General features: G+C 35.3%; 2 protein-coding genes across 6 annotated transcripts in view; both read left to right on the top strand.

Moving 5' to 3' along the window:
- LOC123556219 (uncharacterized) overlaps positions 1 to 24,573 on the top strand; it is a 59,549-nt gene that overhangs the window by 21,425 nt on the left and 13,551 nt on the right. The window contains exon 1 of one of the 5 annotated variants that reach the window (XM_053542505.1): positions 5,485 to 5,581. The exons of 3 other annotated variants lie outside the window; for them this stretch is intronic. The gene's annotated coding sequence lies outside the window, so the exon portion shown is untranslated. Of the gene's footprint in view, positions 1 to 5,484; positions 5,582 to 15,258; positions 15,348 to 24,573 lie in introns of those variants that run through there. One more of the 5 variants, XM_053542504.1, reaches the window with a different exon arrangement.
- Positions 19,823 to 22,366, top strand: LOC123552746 (myb-like protein X). The gene has a single exon (XM_045342485.2). It carries the CDS (start codon positions 19,823 to 19,825, stop codon positions 22,364 to 22,366), a length of 2,544 nt encoding a protein of 847 aa, XP_045198420.2.

Below are 24,573 nucleotides of genomic sequence, written 5' to 3'. Positions count from 1 at the left end.
GGAAAAACTTGAAAAACCTCTTATTCAAAACCACAGGACCTAGGGCTTTGATATTATGTTTGTGACATCATCTAGTGGTTTTCTACTAAGATTGTTCAAATTATCCCCCTGGGGTCAAATGTGGCCCCGCCCCGGGGGTCACATGGTTTACATAGACTTATATAGGGAAAAACTTTTAAAATCTTCTTGTCCAAACCACAAAGCCTAGGGCTTTGGCATTTGTAATGTAGCATCAATTAGTGGTTCTCTACCACGTTTGTTCAAATTATCCCCCTAGGGTCAAATATGGCCCCGCCCTGGGGGTCACATGGTTCATATAGACTATATAGGGAAACGCTTTCGAAATCTCCTTGTCAATAACCTACAACATTCAAATTTGGACCACATGTATGGTTTTGAGTGGCAAGATGGACCTTGACATGAGTTGACCTTGATTTTGACCTAGTGACCTACTTTCACATTTCTGTAGCTACAGCCTTCAAATTTGGACGACATGCATAGTTTTGTGCACTGAAAAAAACTTTGACCTTGACATTGACCTAGTGACCTACTTTCACATTTTTGAAGGTACAGGCTTCAAATTTGGACCACATGCATAGTTTCGTGTTCCGAATGAAATTTGACCTTGATTTTGACCTAGTGACCTACTTTCACATTTCTCAAGCTACAGCCTTCAAATTTGGACCACATGCATAGTTTTGTGTACCGAATCAAACTTTGACCTTTACATTGACCTAGTGACCTACTTTCACATTTTTGAAAGTACAGGCTTCGAATTTGGACCACATGCATAGTTCTGTGTTCCGAAATAAAATTTGACCTTGATTTTGACCTAGTGACCTACTTTCACATTTCTCGAGCTACAGCCTTCAAATTTGGACCACTTGCATAGTTTTGTGTACCGAAATGAACTTTGACCATAAGATTGACCTAGTGACCTACTTTCACATTTCTGTAGCTACAGGCTTCAAATTTAGACCACATGCATAGGATTGTGTACTGAAACAAACTTTGACGTTGACATTGACCTAGTGACCTACTTTCACATTTTTGAAGGTACAGGCTTTAAATTTGGACCACATGCATAGATTTGTGTTCTGAAGTGTAATTTAACCTTGATTTTGACCTACTGACCTACTTTCACATTTCGCAAGCTAAAACCTTCAAATTTGGACCGCTTGCATAGTTTCGTGTACCGAAATAAACTTTGACCTTAAGATTGACCTAGTGACCTACTTTAAAATTTCTCAAACTACAGCCTTCAAACTTGATGCACATGCATAGTTTTGTGTACAAAGAACTTTGTCCTTGAAATTGATCTAGTGACCTACTTTCACATTTCTCAAGCTACAGCTTTCGAATTTGGACCACATGCACAGTATTGTGTACGGAAATGAAATCTGACCTTGAGCTAGTCAATAAGTCTTGAAATTTGGAACACTCAAAAATAGCACATTGGTGGGCGCCAAGATCACTCTGTGATCTCTTGTTTTCAGAGTAGTTTACATTTATTTCTAGATATGCCAAATTTATATTCATTTCCACGGAAGCTTGAAAGTGATCAGATCAGTTTTAAGTTTAAATATTAGTACGTTACAGGATTCTATTTCACAAGTGAACACAAAACAGGTATTTCTAAGAAATAACCAGACGGATATAACTTTAATAATAATAATATATTCGGTTGCACCTGCTGGTTATCGATTTCCACGATTTTGTCGTTTTGCGCTACATAATTGAACTAGCGGTCTAGAATTTTGCTTCCCGAATTGCGCGTCTTTGAAATTTGCAGTTATTTTTGTTTCAGAAAATTTCTATTAAAAAGAGTTTTATATTTCTGATAGGAACTATAAAATTGCATTAATTAGCATGTTCTGCTAAGCTTCAGACGTTAAATTAGGGGCTTCCGTGGCTGAGTGGTTAAGCTAACTGACTTTAAATCACTCAATTGTCCCTCACTGATGTGGGTTCCAGCCTCACTCGGGGCGTTAAATTCTTCATGTGAGGAAACCATCCAGCAGGCTGGCTTACGGAAGATCTGTGGTTTTACCTACGTGCCCGTCTGTGAAGAAATAATGCTTGGAAGGGTACCTGGAGTCTTCCTCCACTATCACAGCTTGAAAGTCGCCATATGGCCTATAATTTTGTCGGTGCGACGTTAAAACCAACAAAATCAGATGTTAAGTAAGAGAAATTCCCTCATTGAATTGTTGATATTGTCTGCTACCTTGATTCCATCATTGTTTTGCTAAAAAGGGAAAGAAATAGTCTATAGGCAAAAACATTCAAAGAGCGAAGCCGCCCACACACCACTCTACATGGAAACAGAAACATGTGCAATTGTATACACGTACACAGCGACACTTGTACACATTAACACAGACGAATGCATAATAATCAATTAAAAGTAACAAATGAAAAACAAACATGAAGGAACATAGCAAGGCACAGGCATGGAACGGTCAGAGGGAACACTCGCTCTTTAAATCATGCCTATTTTGGACGTAATACGATGTACTTGTTCCAGACGCGTGATTAAGAATTTAAATACAATTTTGCAGGAAATATTTTGTACCTGCTATGCCTTTTTTAAGGGTAATGTTATTACAAAGCAAGCAGGTTTGTACCGCGTGGGTGATGATTAAATATGTAATACCTATCTTGTAAAGTTCATTTCTTGTTCCACTTTGTCCATTCTAAAGAGAAAACTTTAAATGTACTTGGTAAAAGTGAGGCTACAATCATCTTGTAAAGTCCTGCACATTCCAGTGAGAAAATTTACAAATTTGTGAGTTTTTTTAATGTATTTGGTGTAGCTTTAATAATGGACTTTTGTTATTACAGGACTGTTGCTTTGATTATCTGTTACTGAAATGCGTTTACGTTTCATGCTTAAACTTCAGACAGACAAACTGCGTAATTGATTTCAGTTATTCCATTATTCTTTTAGAAGCACCTGCACATTTGCACATGCCATTAATATTTCGAAGAGGATTTATTAGCCTAAGGTTTTTAGTTTTTTTGTTAAACGTATTCAAGATGACATATCGCCGGTTTGTATAACATCTAAATGCTTTAATGCAGCTTGCAAATGTTCCTTTGAAGCCATTTTATGTCTGCTTTGATATCTAAAACAAAGTAAATTTAATTTCCTCAAAGCAGACATTCTTTAACGATGCTGGTTTAATATAATATATTAGCAGACTTAAATTGCGATCGCTCTTTCTTTGAACTCATTCATATTTGGATGTAAATCATAATGTAAAGTTTAACATACAACAGTATGTACATGCGGTTTTCAAATTTTTATACACCTTCAGATATTTCAAACGTGTTGGCCACCCTCCTGCATTTAGACGAAAATGTATCTTACATTTTTTTTTGCTCCTAAATTCAACAGAATGTGCGAAAATAGTAAAAACAGGACTTTAAGATAAAGCAAGGAACAAATAGTTATATATAGCATCGCTTTTCATTTCATTTCAGCGTTGGATAAAACGTCAAAAGACATTCAGCAAACAGTATCAAATATTATAGTAACAGGAAATATAGACAAAAACATGATTTCATAATACCATGACTGTATATGTTAACTTCTATAGTTTAATTCTAACTGGGACACAAGGTATATTTCAACCCTCGTATTGCGGCAATTTGAAACATTAGTAGTGGGTAAATATTCAGATCTCGCTGGGTTTATAGATCTGGTACTCTGTTTGCATACAACATAGGCTGTAGGCCGACTACCAACCTTCATTATTAAGAATTTTCACCAGTGATAAGATTTAAGGGAACAGCAACACCAGAAAAGGCACAATGTCCTCTATGGAATCGTCATGGTGAACATACGCCTTGCCCGGGACTTGAACTCGTGACCCTGCGATCCGCAGACATGCGCTCTCACTATTGAATTAAGTGGGGTTAATTAATTAAACTCTCGGATACTTCATGTTTCTTGTTCATTTTGTAGTATATCTGGTGGTCTACGTAACTAAAATGAATATCCGAATCATAAAGTTAACTCTCAGGTCTGAGGATTGTGTTGGTTAGAAATACATTAGTTTGTCGTATTTTCAACCATTAGACGGTACTTATTTTAGTATTACAGAGCAATTCGTTTTGTTGAAATTGCGGGGTATCTTTAAATTGAACGTCTAGGTGTTCGTTGTATTTATTTATTGAATCGCGCTAACACACCAGAAATTACAGTTATAATTACATTTTTTTTTGGAAGGGTGAGATGTTTTTAAGATAAGGTAAAAGACATCTTTTCGAATACAGATTTTATCTTATTTTGAGTACAAAATTGCTGTTAATCGTAATATTTTCTTAGAAGGAAGTACAAAGCACATAAACTTTGTACTTAGAGAAATTATAATATCTAACATCTTACCGATAAAATCAAAGTCACATCTGTTTTGGGCTAAACGCCAAATACTATATAGTCTGTTCTCTGCGACGTTTGCTACGGATGTTTAGTAGGTGCAACTCGGTTAAACCGAGTCTATTTTTAGACTGCTTGGTTGCGTTCTTCACTTTCAAAAGGATCTTTTTATTATTATTAAAAACATTTTATGGTCAGATATCAGGCAAAATTTAAATTTCTTTCCAAGATATGGAATGGTAAAAAAATCTCTTGATAGTGTTCGCGGTTTTCCTGTCGTCAAGTCTACGAAATTGCCAGCTTTGTGTTTGTAAGTTCTATACTTCTTATTTTTTAAACTGTACGAACGAATATTGCTTGATGGATCCTTACACATTCAGATCACTCTTTTGTTGTATGACACTGTCACTCTTATGGTTTGACAATAAAAAGGTATCTTGCTGAAAGTTGCATAGTATACTATTTCTTCCATATTATTTCCTTTAAAAAAAGAAATGAATTGTATTAAGGAAAGTACACTTCTGAGGTCTATAGTAAAAATAATATATTGTATAGGATATATTATCAGGTATTTTCGTTTTTGATGCACCTTAAATCGATGTTTTGGAATCGTTCGATTATTTGCATTTCTGTGTTTTGTTGTGTAGTTGTACACATGTAGCAGAAATGTGTAGGATTATGTACATATCAGTTGTAATATTCCCCCGACTTGTCAGTAAAAATATTTACAGTGGCAGATAGTAAGTACAGTTCGGTTTTGATGTCAGTGCTGTTATTGTACTTTCAATAACGGAACGGTCCGTTATTCAGGTAGTATTATTAAGCACAATATTTAGTTGTTCTTACCGAAATAAGGTTGGTTTCCCTAATCGGCAGACAAGTCTATGAATGAACTCTCAAACGTCAAAATCAAACTACTGTAATTCACCTCGTATTCAGTGCGAGCAGTTCCCGTGATGAAACAGTAATCTGAAGAGCTAGATCTACCCTGCAAGTGTAATTGCCTCTGTGTCAAAGGACTCGGACCTGGATTATATTGTTTCTTTAAACTGCTACTATCAGTTTTCTTTTGGGGCTGTTGATCCCGTGTAAAGTATTTAGGGAAAATACACTTGTGAAGTACTTAAAATGTGATGTTCAAAAGGCAGAATTTATTTCATACACTAGTCATTCATTCAAGGATTATATTGTTAACAGGTATTTTATTTATTTTGATACATGTTATACCGGATGTTTTGGTACGGTTCAGTTATCTGCTTGGTTATGTTTTGTTTCGAGATGACAGGTGGATTGTCGGAATATTTTCTCAGTTATCTATGTTTATTTATGTATTCAGTTTAAACATGTTTACATGAGTTTATAGTTAGTGACATGCCACTATCTCGTATTATATTTAAATTTGACAGTTCAAGGTTTGGTTTATGCAATAGTGATTTGTAGTTCTTGTTTTAGTTTTTGTTTTTGTAGATTTAAGACTCAGCGACATAGTTATAGGTTATATGTCGTCTTTCCAGCTTTGATCGTAAAGGAAGATCTCAGGTGCTCCTACTTACATTATTGAAAGCACGGGCGAACCTCGGGGTAGAACCACCGACCTTCCATAAGCCAGCTGAATGGCTTCCTGGCATGAAAGAATTCTACACCCAAAGTGAGGGCTTTAGTACAAATTGTTTCGCAGTTAGTTCCAAAGTCTAGTGGCGGAATAAATGCTGGAAATTCGCCATTTGACCTGAAATTATGTCGGCGTGACTTTATACCCAGCATAAATAAACAAATGCAGAATGTATATATGATCCCGGTCACTCACCTCATTTTACTGCTGTATAGGTTGCTGATCAATCTTGTTGTTAAAGTATTTACTTCCACCCGTGACGATTTTATAGAAGACATGGTGTTTGAAATCATTCATCCTCGTCCTCGTCCTCTTATTCATATGGGGAAGTTGGCAGTTACTTGCGAAGAACAGGTTTGTACTGGTACAGAATCCAGGAACACTGGTTAGGTTAACTGCCCGCCGTTACATAACTGAAATACTGTTGAAAAATGGCGTTAAACCCAAAACAAACAACAAATCCGAGAGTGATATTTAAAAATGTGTTAAAAAACAAGGACATATATCAAACAGGGAATATTGCCATGTTCCAAAAACAAAAGCATTATCGGCCTGTTTCATATTATAGCCTGTTAGTGACAAGGTCACCTTATAAACACTTGCCATGAAAACATAACGATGCAATTTCATTAAGATAATATTATATTTGAAGCTAGATATTTTATGACAAAACTGGCAAGGTCATTAGCTCATTTATGTCGTATAGTATAGATAAATTCATTTCATTATTGACTTAAACAGCAGTAAAAATAGCAGTGTTGAACATACCCGTGCTTGACAAATACAGGGTTGTGAAATATTTAGGGTAAACAAGATATTGTTGTAATAGTGGTGTGGGAGACATATTGATTTACTCCGGTCTGTCTGTCACAAAGATTGTCCGCACTTTAAGTCAAACATTCCTTAATCGATCTTCACTAAACTTGAAAAATATGTGTGACCATAAGACCTCGGCCAAGTTCGGTAACTACCTAAACCGGTCCAGGCATATTGGAGTTACTTTGGAGTAACGGCCATTGATTTACCGAAAAATTGGCCTTGTTGCTCTTGTCCGCAATTTAAGCCAAACATTTCTTATCCGATTTTCACCAAACTAGAACAAAATGTGTTTGACCATAAAGGGCCAAGTTGGATACCTAGCCAAATCGGTTCAGGCATTTTGGAGTTACGGCCCTTGAATTACCGAAAAATCAGCTCTTTTGCTGTTGTCCGCACTCCAAGTTGAACATTTCCAACACGATCTTCGCCAAATTTGTATAAAATGTGTTTTACTGTAAGACCTCTGACAAGTTCGATAATGAGCCAAAGCGGAGTTTGGGCCCGTGAATTGTTGTGAGTAATCTGTATATAAAGGCTTAACTTGCAATTTAGATGATTAGGCAGTTGTGGGAGGCATTCCCTTTTCTTAAAAGCAGCTCTATTTGTAGTGTTGATATGATTGTTTCATGTGTATACGAAATTATTATCTGTGCTCATCCCACATTGCATAAAAGCATTGACAATTATAACTGCATGGAAACATTAATACCAGCAGTACTAACAACTAGTTATTTTTTGTCATAGTGAATTATACATAGTTCATTCTTCCAGATAGTTTATGTAACCATATCAATATTGAATAGCAATCACTGATGTTGTTATTGTAACGTTTTTTGTGTTCCTTCGCAACATCATCATCTTTATTTTTAAGACCGTTACGATTCGCGGGTCTTTTTGCCCCTGGACCTCCCAGTTTACATTTTTAGGTTTGTCGCAACAATTGAAAGGGAAATAACTGCTACATCTTTATTTACAGTTAAGCGGTTTTGGGCTGTTCCCCTTGAGTTATCATTGTTATATAGTTACCCACTTACAGTATCAAACAAGTGATTATTTCGATGCTGGGTGTCTTGGTGGTTGCTGTGTTTTGTGGTGTTCTGGGGTGTCTTGGGGTAAAAAGACCTGCCCGTTACGGCTTGTTACGATCCGTTCTCCATTTAAAGTTTAAATTTTCAACAACTTTGCCACATGATCATATCTTATATGTCAATGTATATCATGTAATGAGGTACTATATGTACAAATTACTGAATAAACTTTGTTCTGTTCTGTTCTGTAATAAAAAGAGTTTCATTAATGGTGGAAGGGGTCATTAGGTCATACTTGATTCAGGAAAGTAGCCGGGGCAGCAAGAGAAACAAAATAGCTTATACTTTGTTACAATTACCAAGCAAATTTCTTTAAAAAAATCAATACCAGTAAATGACAGTTGACATTTATCAGGTAGAAACAAAATGTGTCTAGTATGTTAAGAGATATACAAAACAGCAAATTCAGTTACTTTTTAGCTCACCTGAAAGGTGAACTGAACTATTGTGACCGGTTATTGTCCGGCGTCCGTCGTCGTCCGTCAAAATTTGTCTTGTTAACACTCTAGAGGCCACAGTTGTGACCCAATCTTTATTAAACTTGGTCAGAATGTTTGTCTTGATGATATCTAGGTCAAGTTTGAAACTGGGTCATGTGGGGTCAAAAACTAGGGTCAGTAGGCCAGATCAAACGAAAATCTTGTTATTACTCGAGTCCACAGTTTAAGCCTGAAACTCATGAGAATTGGTCAGAATATTTGAATGTTTGTCTTGATGACCGTAGGTCAAGTTCGAATCTGGGTTATATGGACTCAAAAACTAGGTCACCCGGTCAAATCAAAGTAAAAGATTGTTAACACTCTAGAGGTCACATTTATGACCCTATCTTCATGAAACTTGGTCAGAGTGTATATCTTGATGATTCCTATGCCAATTTCGAAACTGGGTCAGTGCGTTCAAAAACTAGGTCACCCGCTCAAATCAAAGGAAAAGCTTGTTAACACTCTAGCACTCTTCATGAAACTTGGTCAGAATGTTCATCTTTATGATCTCTAGGCCAAGATCGAAACTGGGTCATGTGGAGTCAAAAAGTAGGTCACCCGCTCAAATGAAAGGAAAAGCTTTTTATCACTGTAGAGGCCAAATTTCTGACCCTTTCTTCATGAAACTTGGTCAGAATGTTTATCTTGATGATTCCAACGCAAAGTTTGGATTCAAAAACTAGGTCACCCGCTCAAATCAAAGAAAAGGCTTGTTAACACACTAGAGGCCACATTTATGACCCTATCTTCACGAAACTTAGTCAGAATGTTTATCTTGATGATCCCTAGGCCAGGTTTGAAACTGGGTCATGTGGGTGCAAAACCTAGGTCACCCACTCTAATCAAAGGAAAGCTTGTTAACATTCTCGAGGCCACATTTATGACCCTATCTTCATGAAAGTTGATCAGAATGTTTATCTTGATGATCCCAAGGTCAAGTTCGAATCTGGGTCATGTTAGGTCAAAAACTAGGTCACCCGGTCAAATCAAAGGAAAAGCTTGTTAACACTATAGAGGCCACATTTATGATCCTATCTTAGAAAATTTAGTCAGAATCTTTATCTTGATGATTCCTAAGCCAAGTCCGAAACTTGGACATGTAGGGTCAAAAACTAGGTTACCCGTTCAAATCAAAGGAAAAGCTTGTTAACATCTTAGAGATCATATTTATAACCCTATCTTCACGAAACTTGTTAAGAATGTTTATCTTGATGATTCCTAGCCCAAGTTCGAAACTGGGTCATTTGGGATCAAAAACTAGATCACCATTCAAATCAAATTAACAGCTTGTTACCATTTATGGCTTTATCTTCATGAAACTTGGTCAGAATGTTTATCTTGATGATTCCAAGGCCAAGTGTAACAGATAAGCGATATAGGGTTATCATGACCCTCTTGTTTCATTCCCTACGGAGATACCTTTATCTACAGATTTCAACTTGACAGCAAGGTCATTTACAAAAAAAAACTAAAAAGTAAAGGTGACAGGGACCAACCTTGTCTTAGACCACAATGTACCTTAAACCACTCATTCTTCAAAATATCACTAGGAATACTGTCAACACCGGAAGCTTTACCAGAGTTTGCTTTCAATATAGCTTTTCTAAATTCAATAAAGAAATACTAACATTTAACTTTTCACACGTCTGTACATCAGTATTTTTTAAACATGACTGTCATCTGTAGAGTATGGAGTAGTTTAGTTAAAAGTTTTGCAAAGAGAAGTTCGTTTGAGACTGTATAGAATTATTTAATGGATATTATAAACTGTTTAACTGAAAACTATAGATATAGTAAACTGTATAATTGTTATATATTTTTGAAATAGTATCCTATTGTTTGATACGCATATCGCTTCATTTAATATATATATGAAAACTGTTTAACTGAAAACTATAGATATATGTCACAGACATTAATATTATTTGAAGTGATTTTCTTTATTATGAAACTCTGCTGTTCATTATGTATGAGCCTAAATATTGAAATAAAAGTTGAAAGTTGTCTTATGCAGTTTTCAAAGTAACGATAGTTTGGAAAATGATCTGTATTGAAAGCCATGTTACATAAATAATGTAGGGGTATTGTGGTTATTACCTTGTATGTAGGGTATTGTGGTTATTACCTTGTATGTAGGGTGATGTGGTTATTACCTTGTATGTAGGGTAATGTGGTTATTACCTTGTATGTAGGGTGATGTGGTTATTACCTTGTATGTAGGGTATTGTGGTTATTACCTTGTATGTAGGGTAATGTGGTTATAACCTTGTATGTAGGGTAATGTGGTTATTACCTTGTATGTAGGGTAATGCGGTTATTACCTTGTATGTAGGGTAATGTGGTTATAACCTTGTATGTAGAGGTAATGCGGTTATTACCTTGTATGTAGGGTAATGCGGTTATTACCTTGTATGTAGAGGTAATGCGGTTATTACCTTGTATGTAGGGTAATGCGGTTATTACCTTGTATGTAGAGGTAATGCGGTTATTACCTTGTATGTAGGGTAATGCGGTTATTACCTTGTATGTAGGGTAATGCGGTTATTACCTTGCATGTAGAGGTAATGCGGTTATTACCTTGTATGTAGGGTAATGCGGTTATTACCTTGCATGTAGAGGTAATGCGGTTATTACCTTGTATGTAGGGTAATGCGGTTATTACCTTGCATGTAGAGGTAATGCGGTTATTACCTTGTATGTAGGGTAATGCGGTTATTACCTTGCATGTAGAGGTATTGTGGTTATTACCTTGTATGTAGGGTAATGCGGTTATTACCTTGTATGTAGGGTAATGCGGTTATTACCTTGTATGTAGGGTAATGCGGTTATTACCTTGTATGTAGAGGTATTGTGGTTATTACCTTGTATGTAGGGTAATGCGGTTATTACCTTGTATGTAGTGTTAAAAAATGTAGGTTCGGGTGTTGGGGTTTATACTCCATTGATAAAATAACTTTTAATCCAGTTTTCAATGGTAGTTTATTATGAGATTTTGTCTAAGATGGAAATAAAGTCGTCAAAATTATAATTCTCTCATTCCCCTGGTCTAAAGTCACTTATAATTATAACTGTAAAGTATTTCATTTCTTGTTTCTATGATCTGTCATTTTCAAAGTCCGAGCCAAAAGTAAAGAATTCCCGTCCCTAGTTCTGACCTAGGCTTATATACAAAAGCAGGTACCCTCCCATATTTGGAGTGTATCATAGTGATGAAAGACAAAGATTACCCCTAATATTTATGAGGATAACCGTTGACTGATGGTACCACCCCAAATATGGAGCCACCTCTAACTCTAACAAATCAGACATGTTTACGATGGTACATGATGACAACATACCCTGATAAAATGATACAAAATGAAACACACTTCAGTCCCAACCAAGTTATGAGGGTAACTGGTGAATGACATCTCAAGTAGCAGAGGCCAAAGTTTCACATCAGTAGAATCAATTAATAAATCAACTTTAATAAGACTAGCTGCTAAATTTACAACAGTAGGGTAATGTGGTTATTACCTTGTATGTAGGGTAATGCGGTTATTACCTTGTATGTAGGGTAATGCGGTTATCACCTTGTATGTAGGGTAATGCGGTTATTACCTTGTATGTAGGGTAATGCGGTTATTACCTTGTATGTAGGGTAATGCGGTTATTACCTTGTATGTAGAGGTATTGTGGTTATTACCTTGTATGTAGAGGTATTGTGGTTATTACCTTGTATGTAGAGGTATTGTGGTTATTACCTTGTATGTAGGGTAATGCGGTTATTACCTTGTATGTAGAGGTATTGTGGTTATTATCTTGTATGTAGAGGTATTGTGGTTATTACCTTGTATGTAGAGGTATTGTGGTTATTACCTTGTATGTAGATTTGCACAAAATATAAGGAATCATAAACCTTAATTGTCTAATGTTTTGAGTACCAAGATTTGCTTGCAGAATAACTTACATATTGTCCATTATCCGTTAAAATATGTTCCACATTTATTATTACTGGGAAGTAGAGACAAAAAAAAACTATCGTTTGTGGCATTCTAGCATTTGATAAACTTTAACAGAGTCGACATCTTGCAGTCGAAGTGCTGTATTTAGTAGACCCAATTTATTACTTTTAGTATCACTGTATGTCATACTTAAGGTATTGGTCAAGGAAAGATACCTTATTTAAAAGGAAACATTTTCATAGCATGTTCATTCATAATACCAATTTCAGTCAAGCTGTGTATAAAGACATGCGATCCTTGTATATTACCATACGATTAATTAACATTTGATTTTGTCAATTTTTCTGTTTTACATATTTCTTATGTGGAACATATACTAGATATTTCGGAAGACATGAAGATGTTTAACCTTTAGCCTGCTGGTGGCAAGTGATTCTGCCTTTGCGACCAGTGCAGACCAAGATCAGCCTGCACATGGTCTGCACTGTTCGCTATTCAGTCGGTTAATTTTCAGTGGACACCCCTTTGAATAACAAATGGTATTGCCCAAGTTGAATGATGTACTAGTTCATTTTAGAAATTAAGCAGTCTAATGGTTAATATTGCATATTCACCCAGTTCATTTAAATTCTATCTCCAGTTTCATATTCCGCAACCTGATTCCTGTTTCCTACCTCTAGATACCTTACATAAATATACTAGTGGAAGTATCAAGTATTATAGTAACAGGAAATATATACAAAAAACATTATTTCATAATACCATGACTGTATATATTAACTTCTACATTGAATTCAAACTGGGACACAACTCTCGTGTTGCGGCAATTTGAAACGAACTAATGGGTAATTATTCAAATCCCGCTAGAATTTATAGATCTATAGCTATTTTTGCATACTACATAATTACCAGTCTCCAATATTAAGAATTGTCACCAGTGATAGGAATTAAGAGTGCACAGAATCATAGCGGAAACGAATGACACAATTGGTTCCTACAATTATTCAGGAAAAGGAAAAGTCATGTCAAAAGACAGTCTCTTCTAATTAAGCATTATACATATGTTTTTTGTATGTATAAATTGGATGTGTATAAGGCTCATTACTTAGCAACTACATATTGCCATAAATCGAGGTATCTGATCAACTAGGAATTTAACCTGGTATCGCCGGCTTCTTAAGCCAGAAAATTACCAGTTTGTTTGCTTATCGTTTGCTCAGCACCAGCGATTGCTCACTCTCAAGTTTCGTTTGTTTGTTTGCTTTGGGTTTAACGCCGTTTTTCAACAGCATTTCAGGCAGTAACCTATCCCGTGTTCCTGTTCTCGCAAGTAACTGCCAACTTCCCTACATGAATCAGAGGTGAAGGACGCATAATTTCAGACACAATGTCTTTTATCAAATCGCCACTCGCCCGGACACCACGATCCGTACATCTGCGCTCGCCCTATTGAATTAAGCGGGCGGGGTAACTAAAATGAACACCCGGATGTACTTATGTTTAACTTGTCTTATATCAGGTGGTCTACTTAAATAAAATGAACAGCCGAATCATACTCAAAATGAGCTCTCATGTCTAAGGATTGTGTTGGTTTCTTTGCGGCAAAGTTTGCCATATTTTCAACAATTATGCGATACTTCTGTAAGTATTACAGACAAGTTCGTTTAGTTAACATTGCGGGGTATAACTGGAATCTTCAATTTGAACTTCGATGTCTTAGTTGTATTTATTTATTGAACAATTTGCATTTATAAGTATGAATCATGGAAGGGTGGGATATTTTAAAATAAGCAAAAAACATCCTTTCGAATACAGATTTTATCTGATTTTAAGTACAAAAGTGCTGTTAACTGTAATATTTTCTTAGAAGGAAGTACAAACCACATAAATTTTGTACTTATGAGAAATAATAATATCTAACATCTTACCGATAAAATCAAAGTCACACCTGTTTTGGGCTAAACGCCAAATACTATATAGTGTATTCTCTGCGATGTTTGCTACGGTCAAACCGAGTCTATTTTTAGACTGCTTGGTTGCGTTCTGTACTTTAAAAAGGATCTTTTTATTATTATTAAAAACATTTTATGGTCAGATATCAGGCAAATTTTAATTTGTTTCCAAGATATGGAATGGTAAACAATTCTTTTGATGTTCCTGATTTTCCTGTCTTCGAGTTTACGAAATTCCCCGCTTTTTGTTTGTAAATTCTAGACTTTTGTATTTTTTAAACTGGATGAACGAATATTGTTCAGTTTATCGAAGGTCATTGCATTGAGGCGCAGTGTCCATTCAGTCTTGTGCTGTAAAGTCAAAATTGCCAAAGAGAACTAAATTATTGATTGCCTGCTGGATCTCATGGCACTGTCACTCTACTCATGGCTTGACAATAAAAAGGTATCCTGCTGATAGTTGCATAGTATACTATTTCTTCCATATTATTTCATTTAAAAAAGGAAAGGAATTGTATTTAGGAAAATACTCTTCTGAGGTCTATATTAAAATGTGATATGGATATAATATCAGGCATTTTCGTTTTGATGCACTTTAAGTCGATGTTTTGGAATGGTCTGATTATTTGCATTTCCGTGTTTTGTTGTGTAGTTGTACATATGTAGCACAAATATGTAGGATTATGTATATATCCAAGTGTTGTAATATCCCCACCCCCCTCCCCCCACTTGTCAGTAAATACCTATTTACAGTGGTAGATGATACACGTTGTAACTCACCTCGTATTCAGTACAAGCAGTTCCTGTAATGAAACAGTAATCTGAAGACTGACTGGTGAACTTTATTCAGTCCAGCTAGATTTACCCTGCAAGTCTAGTGGCCTCTGTGTCAAAGGACTCGGGCCTGGATTATACAGTTCGTTTGTTTATACTGCTACTTTCTGTTTTCTTTTGAGGTTCTTGACCCCGTTTAAAGTATTTAGGGAAAATACACTTGTGAAGTACTTAAAATGTGAAAACTGATTTCATACAATAGTTATTCATTCAAGGATTATATTGTTATCAGGTATTTCATTTATTTTGATACATGTTATACCGGATGCTTTGTTATGGTTCAATTATCTGTTTGGTTATGTTTTGTTTCGAGATGACAGGTGGATTGTCGGAATATTTTCTCAGTTATCTATGTTTATTTATGTATTCAGTTTAAACATGTTTACATGAGTTTATAGTTAGTGACATGCCACTATCTCGTATTATATTTAAATTTGACAGTTTAAGGTTTGGTTTATGCAACAGTGATATGTAGCTCTTGTTTTAGTTTTTGTTTTGTAGATTTAAAGACTCAGCGACATAGTTATAGGTTAAAAGTCGTCTTTCCAGCTTTGATCGTGAAGGAAGATCTCAGGTGCTCCTCCTTACATTATTGAAGGCACGGGCGAACCCCGGGGTAGAACCACCGACCTTCCATAAGCCAGCTGAATGGCTTCCTCGCATGAAAGAATTCTACACCCAAAGTGAGGGCTTTAGTACAAATTGTTTCGCAGTTAGTTCCAAAGTCTAGTGGCGGAATAAATGCTGGAAATTCGCCATATGACCTGAAATTATGTCGGCGTGACTGTAATACCCAGCAAAAATAAAGATAAAATGTATATACGTTTATTCACCCCATTCTTTAGCTATATATGTTGCTGATCAACCTTGTTATTTATGTAATTACTTCCACTATTGTTATTTATAAATGTATTTAAAGTATTAATGACCTGTTTCATATTATAGCCTGTCAGTGACAATGTCACCTTATAAACACTTGCCATGAAAACATAATAATGCAGTTTCAGTAAGATAATATTATATTTGAATACAAATGCACACCAAGAAAATGTATAGGACAAAACTGTCAAGGTCATTAGCTCAGTTATGTCGTGTAGTTTAGATAAATTCATTTCATTATTGACTTAAACCGCAGTAAAATAGCAGTGTTGAACATACTCATGCTTGAATAATGCAGGGTTGTGAAATATTTAGGGTAACCAAGATAATTATTTTTGTCACATGAAAGAGTTTCATTAATGGTGGAAGGGGTAATTAGGTCATGAAACTGCTTACTATTCCGTGAAAAGTAGCCGGGGCTTCAGATCACTACAGCAAGAAAAACAAAATAGCTTATACTTTGTTACAATTACCAAGCAAGTTTCTTTAAAAATATCAGTAACAGTAAATGACAGTTGACATTTATCAAGTAGAAACACAATGTGTCTAGTATGTAAAATGATATACAAAGCTTCATCAATAGAACAGCAAATTCAGTTACTTTTTACAAAAATACAGGCAAATTGGGTGGGTAGGGTAATACTAGAAATATATTACGAAGTAGATCACTGCTAACCAAAAGCTCTAGTAGCGCGATAGCGCATAGAGTGGACACTGGTCAATAATGCGCGAGAAACATGTGCCAATAACCAGCAATACAGTGAGCCAATTTTCTGTTGCATAAAGTTAGACCTGTTGGAAATAACGGTATAGTTATATGAAAATATTGACGTCATTTATATTGCATCTCAAGATTTTACGTGACAATTTGTAATTTTCGAAACGTACTCACGGTTTGATATAAAGGATATGCAAAAAGTGTTGTGTAAACGACATCGCTGCTATTAAATGAACAAAAACACCTGTTTTATAAGATTTCTGTAATTATGATTATTCCTTTCGGAACAATAACCAGACTTAGGTCTACAGATAATGTTGTCTAGACATTACTTGGATATCATTCCACACTACCGTGTTTTCTGTCACTAATCATTGGTATATGTTTGTTGCACATATTTTGTATTTCTCATATTTTCCGTTATAGAGATAATGAAACATATGTAACCTTTGAGTCTGACGTCAGACTGTATTAGATAGGTAACTCTTATATAACAATTATGCCCCTTTTCTTCTCGAAACACAGAATAATCTGAGCCGGATTAAGTAAAACCAGCAACTCCGCGGCAGTAGTCCTTAGACATTTCTTTTACATATTAAGTGGTTCAGATTAAACAATTGTTAATTAACTTAAATCCGCCACTTTGAATACAACATGTATTTTTCAAAATAAAACACGCATACATTGTTAAGTCAGTCGGGAATGATTAATTTTGTATTTTTGTTATATTCTTTCACTGGCAAAGGACCTCATTTCAAAGTTGGACAATTTATGTTGAGAGTGGTTTTCATTTATTTTTAGATATGCCAATGTCATAGAGTGAAATTAAATTATCTGCCAATAAAACTCCGTTGTTTTTACTTGTGTGTTGTCAGACTTATGACACGTATGACGTTCCATAGTTCCAAAACTTTCTTTTTCAGTCCAAGGGAAATAAATCAATAAACTTCCAATATGAATCCTATAAATGAACCTATATAAAACGTATGCACGTGATCACTAACAACCAATCACTGCACTGGTCACTTTTTAAGTCAAATTTCAAGATGTCTGTTGCATTTTAAGCCGCTCATATATTTTGTGCATTTTTGTATATCAACTGGAACTTATACATTTCCAGGATACTGATACTGATACCGATATACAAGTATCTCTGTTTATCATCTTTATTATCGTGAAAGAAACATTAAATCAATTATTACAGTCTGCAAACTTTCTTTTGGTTGTCCCATATTTAAAGGAACCCATCCCATAGACACCATGAGTATATTATAGCCGTGGCAGTACACCAAGGAAATATATATATCTGAAACGATGAACTCAAAAGTTAATAAATAAATAAATAAATAAAGTGGGGCTATCAAAATGGCGCCCAACATTTTTTCTAGCAGACTTTTATATAGTGCATTGTGAGTGAACTACTTTGGAATTTTATAATTCCGGATGCTGTTATAAAATGTGACGTTATGCTTGGATTCGATTTGGAAACAGGAACGGAATCTGAAACCCAGCTGCGAAAAGGATCGATTTATGGACGGGGCCCCGCTACGTTGGATGCATCTCTACACGGATATAGACGTCAATACGGGGAATTTCTTCAGGATACAGGAACATTTGAGGAACTTTTGAGCATTTGTGTTTAGGACGTTTAAATAACGCAGTGTGTTTTAATTTTGTGTAATTGTGAGGAATATTGTGATTGTATTGGAGAACTGTAAGTTGCATTTTTATATTGATATTCTTTTGCTAAGAGAGTAATAATTGTTTTTGTACCATTTAATGGTATTAGTATGAGTGTATAATTACAATTTGTAAGATTATTTAAGTTTGATAGACAATTTGTTTAGTAAATAATAGCCTAGATTTGTTTTTCATAGTAACCGGAAGTGACCCTCACAAACTAATTTAGCATGTTTTCCCACTGTCCTATATAATCTTATTTCATATTAGTGACTTATCTGGTGTCCTATAGTAGTTATATATTAAATAGACCATTTTTCCAAGGAATTTTGGTTTATTGATAAAAGTCCACAGTCTCTGTAAATTACAGTTTTCCGATATCTGTGAAAGACCCTGCTTTAAAATCCAATACTCGGTAGAATTGTAAAGATATCGATAAAACTACCCAACTGATAACAGCCGGCGTGATAGCTTAGTGTGCTAAAGTGCTGCTCTGAAAATAAATTGTCAAGACTCGTCGATAGTGAGTTCGAATCCAGCTCGGAGCAAAAATTTTTTTTCAAACGAAATGAAATTTTTGTTTTGATCTCAGTTGATTTTTTTGCGTTTTTATAATAGTGTATAGAATAGCAATATTGTTTATTGCAATATTTATCTATTGTAATAACGGATAAAGGAATATTGCGTAAAACAAGCTGTATAGATAGTGTAAAAGTTTGTAATTAATAATATTACAAAATTTACCTACCTAAACTTTATTCGCGCGAATAGTAAATAACGTGCGCGCTCTTTCGCTCTCACACACATACAAACATACACACAGACATTGATACACGTTACACTTTAACATATTAACGTGAAAAGTAAAATACAAACTTGAATAGAAGTATTATTTGCAAAGTACGGAATACAAGGAGGGACAAAAGTGAAAGTACACATTTATGAAATAAAATACGGAATACATGGAGGGACTTCAGTTTAGTTGTGAATAATAAATGAAATTTTATTCATGATGTGAAGATGAATGAAATATTTAGTCTCTTGTGAAAAGTACAGTTTATGTAAGAGGTATATTGTGAAATGCACGTTGTCAATATTAGTGAAAAGTAAAATTAGCTGATAGCTACTTAATACTGAGATTGGATAGAACTACGCAAATAGAATAATAGAGACAAAGACTCTAGCTTATTGTTAAATGTATAATTAAAGCAAACAGTGTGATAATTAAGTCATGTACATGTGAAATAGAAAACTGTGATATAGATCCCATGAAAGTGAAATAGACACTGTGAAAGACGAAAGTGATTTGAATGAACCTTAGATAAACTTATTTAAAACACTATACATGAAAGTGAAATAGACACTATATATGAAAGTGAAGTAAATAAATCTAAGACAAACATAGAAAAAGTTACAAAACATACAAAATCATGGCGGAATATATGTCAGAAAGAGAACTGAGAAAAATTGAAAGAAATAGGAGAAAGGAGGAAGATAGATTAAAAAGACAAAATGCAAGAACACTAGAAAAGGAGGAAAAACGTAAGCGTGAGCAAAGTGAACATGATAAAAAGGAGAGAGAACAACTTGAACTACAAAAGCAGAGAGAAAGGTTAATACATGAACGGCGTAAACTTAAAGAGAAAAGCAAGCTGCTATATGAAATGGAGAAAGGAATGAAAGAAAGAGAAAGGGTAGATAAAGAGATAAGACAGAAGTCTAAAGATATTAAGAAAGATTTTGAAAGTGATACAAGTGAAACAGAGGAAGAGTTTAAAGAATTAGAACAAGTTGATAGTGATCATAATAGTAGTATAGAAAGAAAAGAAAGAAGTGATAAAATCAGAAAGTATACAAGTTCAAGTAAGGAAAACCTAAGATTGAAAGAAAGTGAAATTACACAAAGCAATAGAGCTGAACGTAAAGATAGTTCAGATAGTGAATATTCAGATTTAGATAAATCAACGGAATTACAGGCAAATGCTAGACAGACATTTAGTGAAGAAAGAATGAAGAAAAGGAAAGGTTCAGTTCTGAATATGAAAGATGAAATGAGCTTCAGGAATGAAAACCCACTATCAAGTGATAGTCTAGAAGATAAAGAAAGTGAAATAGAATTAGATTCAGAACAATCTGAAAGTGATGCCTCGGAAGATGCATACACAACAGTGGATCAAATATATGATGTAGATTATATTGAAAATCCGAGACATAATAGTACAGAGATAGAAACTGAAGAAAACAAAAATGTGAATTTTGAGAATGAAATGAGATGGCTTGATGAAAAATGGCAGCAATATCAATGTGAAAATGCTGAATTGAAATCTAGTATAGATAAACTTAGAAATACAGAGACAGAAAAAGAAAATATAAAACGAGATAGAAACAAACATTTAAAGTATACGGCTGCAGAAGATATGTTGAAAGAGAAAATAAAACAATTAAAGATTAGAGAAAAGAGGGTAAATGATGCTATCCAAGAAAATAGAATGCTCAAACAAAAACAAGCTGAAGAACTAGACAAATTAAAGCATAGACAGACAGAAACCAAAAGAGAAAGTGAGAAACGAAAGATAGAGAAAGATAAACTGAAGAAATTAAAGGACGAGGAACTGTTACTAATGCAACGAATTAAGGAGAAAGAAGCTCAATTACTTAATGAGAACAGAACTAATGCTGAAATAAATGAGAACAAAAGCGATACTAGAAAGGCAAACAAAAGTGAGAAAACTGAAAGTACGAAAGCAAAGTTACACAAGCCCAATATCCCATCATTAACTGAAACTACATTCGAAGAATGGAAAATAGAGGTTGAAATTATTCTTAAGTCGGGACTATATGAGGAAAATATTCTCCGACAAGCAATTAGAAATTCGTTATGTGGACACACCAGAAAGATATTGTTGACCATGAGTCCTGATGCAACCATACAGCAAATTATAAACAAGTTAGAAGGTATATATGGAAACATCAGATCGGGTGAATCAGTTTTATCTGAATTTTACATGTCGAAACAAGGAAAGGATGAAAATGTGTCAGAATGGGGCTTGCGATTGGAAAGTATATTACAGAGAGCAATAGAAAAAGGTCATATAAAAGAAGAACAAAGAGAAGATATGTTAAAAACAAGATTCTGGAGGCAGTTGTACAGTGAGGACCTGAAAAACGCTACAAGACTAAGCTTTGAAACTTCAAAGTCTTTTGAAGAGTTGCGAAGAAAAGTACGTATAGAAGAAAACGAAATGTCGATGACGAGAATACAAGAAGTAGAAATAGAAGATAAAATATCACTAAATCAGCATAAAAGTGAAGACGACAGTGATCTTGTCATGAAAACAGTTTTAGAAAGGATGAAAAGGCTAGAAGAAGAACTTCTTCGAGTTCAAGAAAAGTCTAGAGAAGAGAAAGAAAGTACAAGTGGTGACATACATAGACGTCATGATATAGAGCAAGAAAGGAGTAGATGGGATAGAAGAGATAGATATAGAGATAGATATGATAGAGGAAATTACAGAAATAGATACAGAGATTATGAATATGGGGACAGAAGAAATTACAAAAGAGATTATCGAGAAAGATATGACACAGATAGACCAAACAGAGATTATCGTAGACGATATGATGATATAGATTGGAGAAAAGAGGACGATAGGTACCCAAGATACAGAAGAGATGATATTGAAAGAGGATATAGGGGAGACAGAAGAACTAATGATAGATACGGATATGACAGAGAAAGAAATTACGATGTGAACAGCTGTAGAGATCAAAATGAGAAGTACAGAGAGTCAGACAGCAGAAGAGATAATAAAGAGTTTAACAGGCATTATAGAGAAGGTTCCAGCGCAGAACAGAGAAAACAAGATACGGACAAAGGAGATACAGCAAAACAAGAACATAAACAAGTACAATCAAATTCCAAGACGGAGGCAGCAGGTAGAACAAACACACCAAATAAGCCTTTAAACCGCTAGGAGTCTCTGTCGAGGGGCAGATTAGAGACAGCAATAATAAAAGTCCCAAAACACAGAATTTGTTCAATAGAATCGTCGGTAGTAATAACACCAGTGACGTTATTTTGGAAGGAAAAACATCCAAATGTCTTATTGATACTGGATCTATGGTTACAACTGTAAATCTAGATTTCTACAATTCATTAGATCCTAAACCAGCATTACATCCCTTAACAGAATTCAATTTGAAAATCAGTGCTGCAAATGGTCAGAGTGTTCCATATCTTGGATATATCGAAGCTAGAGTGTCTGTGCCATTTCTAAAGGACAATTCTTTTGATCTTCCAATTCTAGTGGTGCCAAATACCAGTAATAATTCTAACATTCCGGTGATTATTGGTACGAATTTTATTCGACTCTGCCGTCTTGAAACATCTAATGAGACGATACCAGAAGAATGGGATATAGCATTTAATAGTTTGGTAAATGATTCGGTAGGAATTGTCAAGTCTACACAAAGGATCAATTTAAAACCGTTTGAGACTAGAACCGTAACCGGTTTCGTCAGAAAATCTTCACCTATTGAAAGTGCTGTGACAGAACCCTGTGATGATCAACATTGTTCTAGCAGAGTGAACGTCTGTCCAAGAGTTGTAACTCTCAACAAACCTGGAAATAGTGCAAGAGTTCCTGTCAGAATATTTAATCTTTCTGCTAAAGCTATATCGCTACCACCAAAGTCAAATCTTTGCCAGTTACAGGAAGTTAAAGTTTTAAGATCAGCACCAATGTTCGATGCAGAAAATCAAGACAAAACTGCTACGGTAAACCGGCAAAACATCGATGACACTAACCGAGAGGAAGAAGATATAACAAAGAGATTTAGTATTTCGCTAGACAACAGCATGCTAACGGAAAAAGCAGAAGGCAGAAGTCAAGAACATGTTCAACAAGTGGGAACATATATTCTCTACAGGACCAACTGATTTAGGAGAAACAGATCTTTTAGAACATGAAATACACCTGACTGATTACACACCATTCAAACAACCATATAGAAATATAGCTCCAGGATTAATGCAGGAAATCAAAGAACACATACATGAAATGCTAGAATGTGGTGCGATAAGACAATCCAACAGCCCTTTCTCATCAAACGTCGTTATTGTCAGGAAAAAGGACGGTCAGATTAGATTTTGTATAGATTTTAGAACCATCAACAATCGAACGGTCAAAGATGCCTATGCTATTCCAAGAATCGAAAACACTCTACATCTTTTATCCGGATCAAAGTATTTTTCGAAATTAGATTTAAAAGCAGGTTATTGGCAGGTACCAGTAAAAGAAGAACATCGCAAATTTACAGCATTTCAAGTAGGACCACTTGGTTTTTACGAGTGCAACAGAATGCCGTTTGGATTAACAAATGCACCTGCGACGTTCCAAAGGTTGATGGAAAGATGCATGGGAGACTTAAATCTACGAGATTGTCTCATATATCTCGATGATATAGTTATCTTTTCGTCGACATTTCAAGAACATCTTCAACGTCTCGAAGCCGTATTCGCCAAACTAAGTGAACACCATCTAAAACTAAAGCCGTCGAAATGCGAGTTCTTCAAGTCAAAAATAACATACCTAGGACATGTCGTATCGGAGGAAGGCATACAGGCAGATCCTGATAAGATTGACGCTGTTAAGTCCTGGCCGATCCCAAAGTCTACTAAAAACGTTCGTCAATTTCTTGGATTCACTGGTTACTACAGACGTTTTATCAAGGGCTATGCATCAATAGTAAGACCATTAAATGACTTGTTAATTGGACATTCAACAAAGAAAGGCCAGAAAACATCAAAAAGAAAAACACCGTTTGTATGGGATCAAGAACAACAGAAAGCAATGGACACCATCATTGAAAGACTCACTCATCCACCAATTCTCGCGTACGCTAATTACCAGCTACCATTTAGGCTCCATACAGATGCTTCTTGTTCCGGTCTGGGAGCAGTCCTTTATCAGAACCAAGGAGGACTAGACAGAGTTATTGCGTATGCAAGTCGTAGTCTAAAGCCAGCAGAAAAGCACTATCCAGCGCATAAACTCGAATTCCTGGCGCTTAAGTGGGCAATAACAGAAAAATTCAACGACTATCTCTATGGTAATACGTTCGAAGTATTGACAGACAATAACCCACTTACATTCGTGAAAACTTCTGCAAAACTCGACGC

This window comes from Mercenaria mercenaria, chromosome 5, assembly GCF_021730395.1.
Source record: "Mercenaria mercenaria strain notata chromosome 5, MADL_Memer_1, whole genome shotgun sequence".
NCBI lineage: Eukaryota > Metazoa > Mollusca > Bivalvia > Venerida > Veneridae > Mercenaria > Mercenaria mercenaria.
This window is presented reverse-complemented; position numbering and strand designations above follow the sequence as displayed.